This window comes from Micropterus dolomieu, unplaced genomic scaffold (genome assembly GCF_021292245.1).
Source record: "Micropterus dolomieu isolate WLL.071019.BEF.003 ecotype Adirondacks unplaced genomic scaffold, ASM2129224v1 contig_5394, whole genome shotgun sequence".
Classification (NCBI taxonomy): Eukaryota; Metazoa; Chordata; class Actinopteri; order Centrarchiformes; family Centrarchidae; genus Micropterus; species Micropterus dolomieu.
This window is the reverse complement of record NW_025734383.1, coordinates 1-873: the sequence shown is the minus strand read 5'-3', so window position 1 is coordinate 873 and position 873 is coordinate 1. Positions and strand designations below refer to the sequence as shown.

Sequence of the window (873 nt, the reverse complement as noted above, 5' to 3'; positions counted from 1 at the left end):
ATTCCTGACTGGCCACAAGTCACCTGCTCTCCTGTGGGGATGTCACAACCTAATAGGACAAAGACCAAAAAAATAAATACATTCTGACATCAAAAACCAAAATCCAGTAAAGTGTTACTGTACAACATTTCTATTCAGTACATTTGCTGAACGTAGTTTGTACTGACCATGTGTCGTTGGCAATGTTTGTAGTTGCGGCCCTTGCGGGGATGAAGGCTGTTGCGGGGACGGGGGCCCTTGGGGTGAGCCGGGCCCTAGGAGCGCTCCAGGCCGTTGCGGACATGCAGGCCGTTGCGGCCGAGCTCGGGTTGGATGAATTTGCGGGGATGAAGGTTCTTGGGGCGAGCCAGGCCCTAGGGGTGACCCAGGCTGTTGGGGCGATCCAGGCCCTAGGGGCAATGAAGGCCCTTGCGGCAAGCCGGGCCCTAGGGGCAAGCCAGGCCCTAGGGGCAAGCCAGGCTGTTGCGGGGATGAAGGTTCTTGCGGCAAGCCGGGCCCTAGGGGTAAGCCAGGCTGTTGGGGCCCTTGGGGCGACCCAGGCCCTAGGGGCAATGAAGGTTCTTGGGGCGAGCCAGGCTGTTGTGGGGATGAAGGCCCTTGCGGCAAGCTGGGCCCTAGGGGCGAGCCAGGCCCTAGAGGCAATAAAGGTTCTTGGGGTGAGCCAGGCTGTTGGGGCCCTTGGGGCGAGCCAGGCCCTACAGGCAATGAAGGTTCTTGGGGCGACCCTGGCCCTTGTGGTGTCCCAGGCCCTAGAGGCAATGAAGGTTCTTGGGGCGAGCCAGGCCCTTGTGGTGTCCCAGGCCCTAGGGGCAATGAAGGTTCTTGGGGCGAGCCAGGCCCTTGTGGTGTCCCAGGCCCTAGGGGCAATGAAGG

General features: G+C 60.6%; 1 protein-coding gene across 1 annotated transcript; it reads right to left on the bottom strand.

The window, feature by feature from the left end:
• Positions 1 to 5: 5 nt before the first annotated feature.
• LOC123964782 (basic salivary proline-rich protein 1-like) lies at positions 6 to 867 on the bottom strand (the record flags this gene model as incomplete). The annotated part of the gene is made up of 2 exons (XM_046041538.1): positions 6 to 49; positions 168 to 867. Coding segments are annotated over 2 exons (744 nt in total), but the record flags the coding sequence as incomplete, so codon positions are not given.
• Positions 868 to 873: the final 6 nt, after the last annotated feature.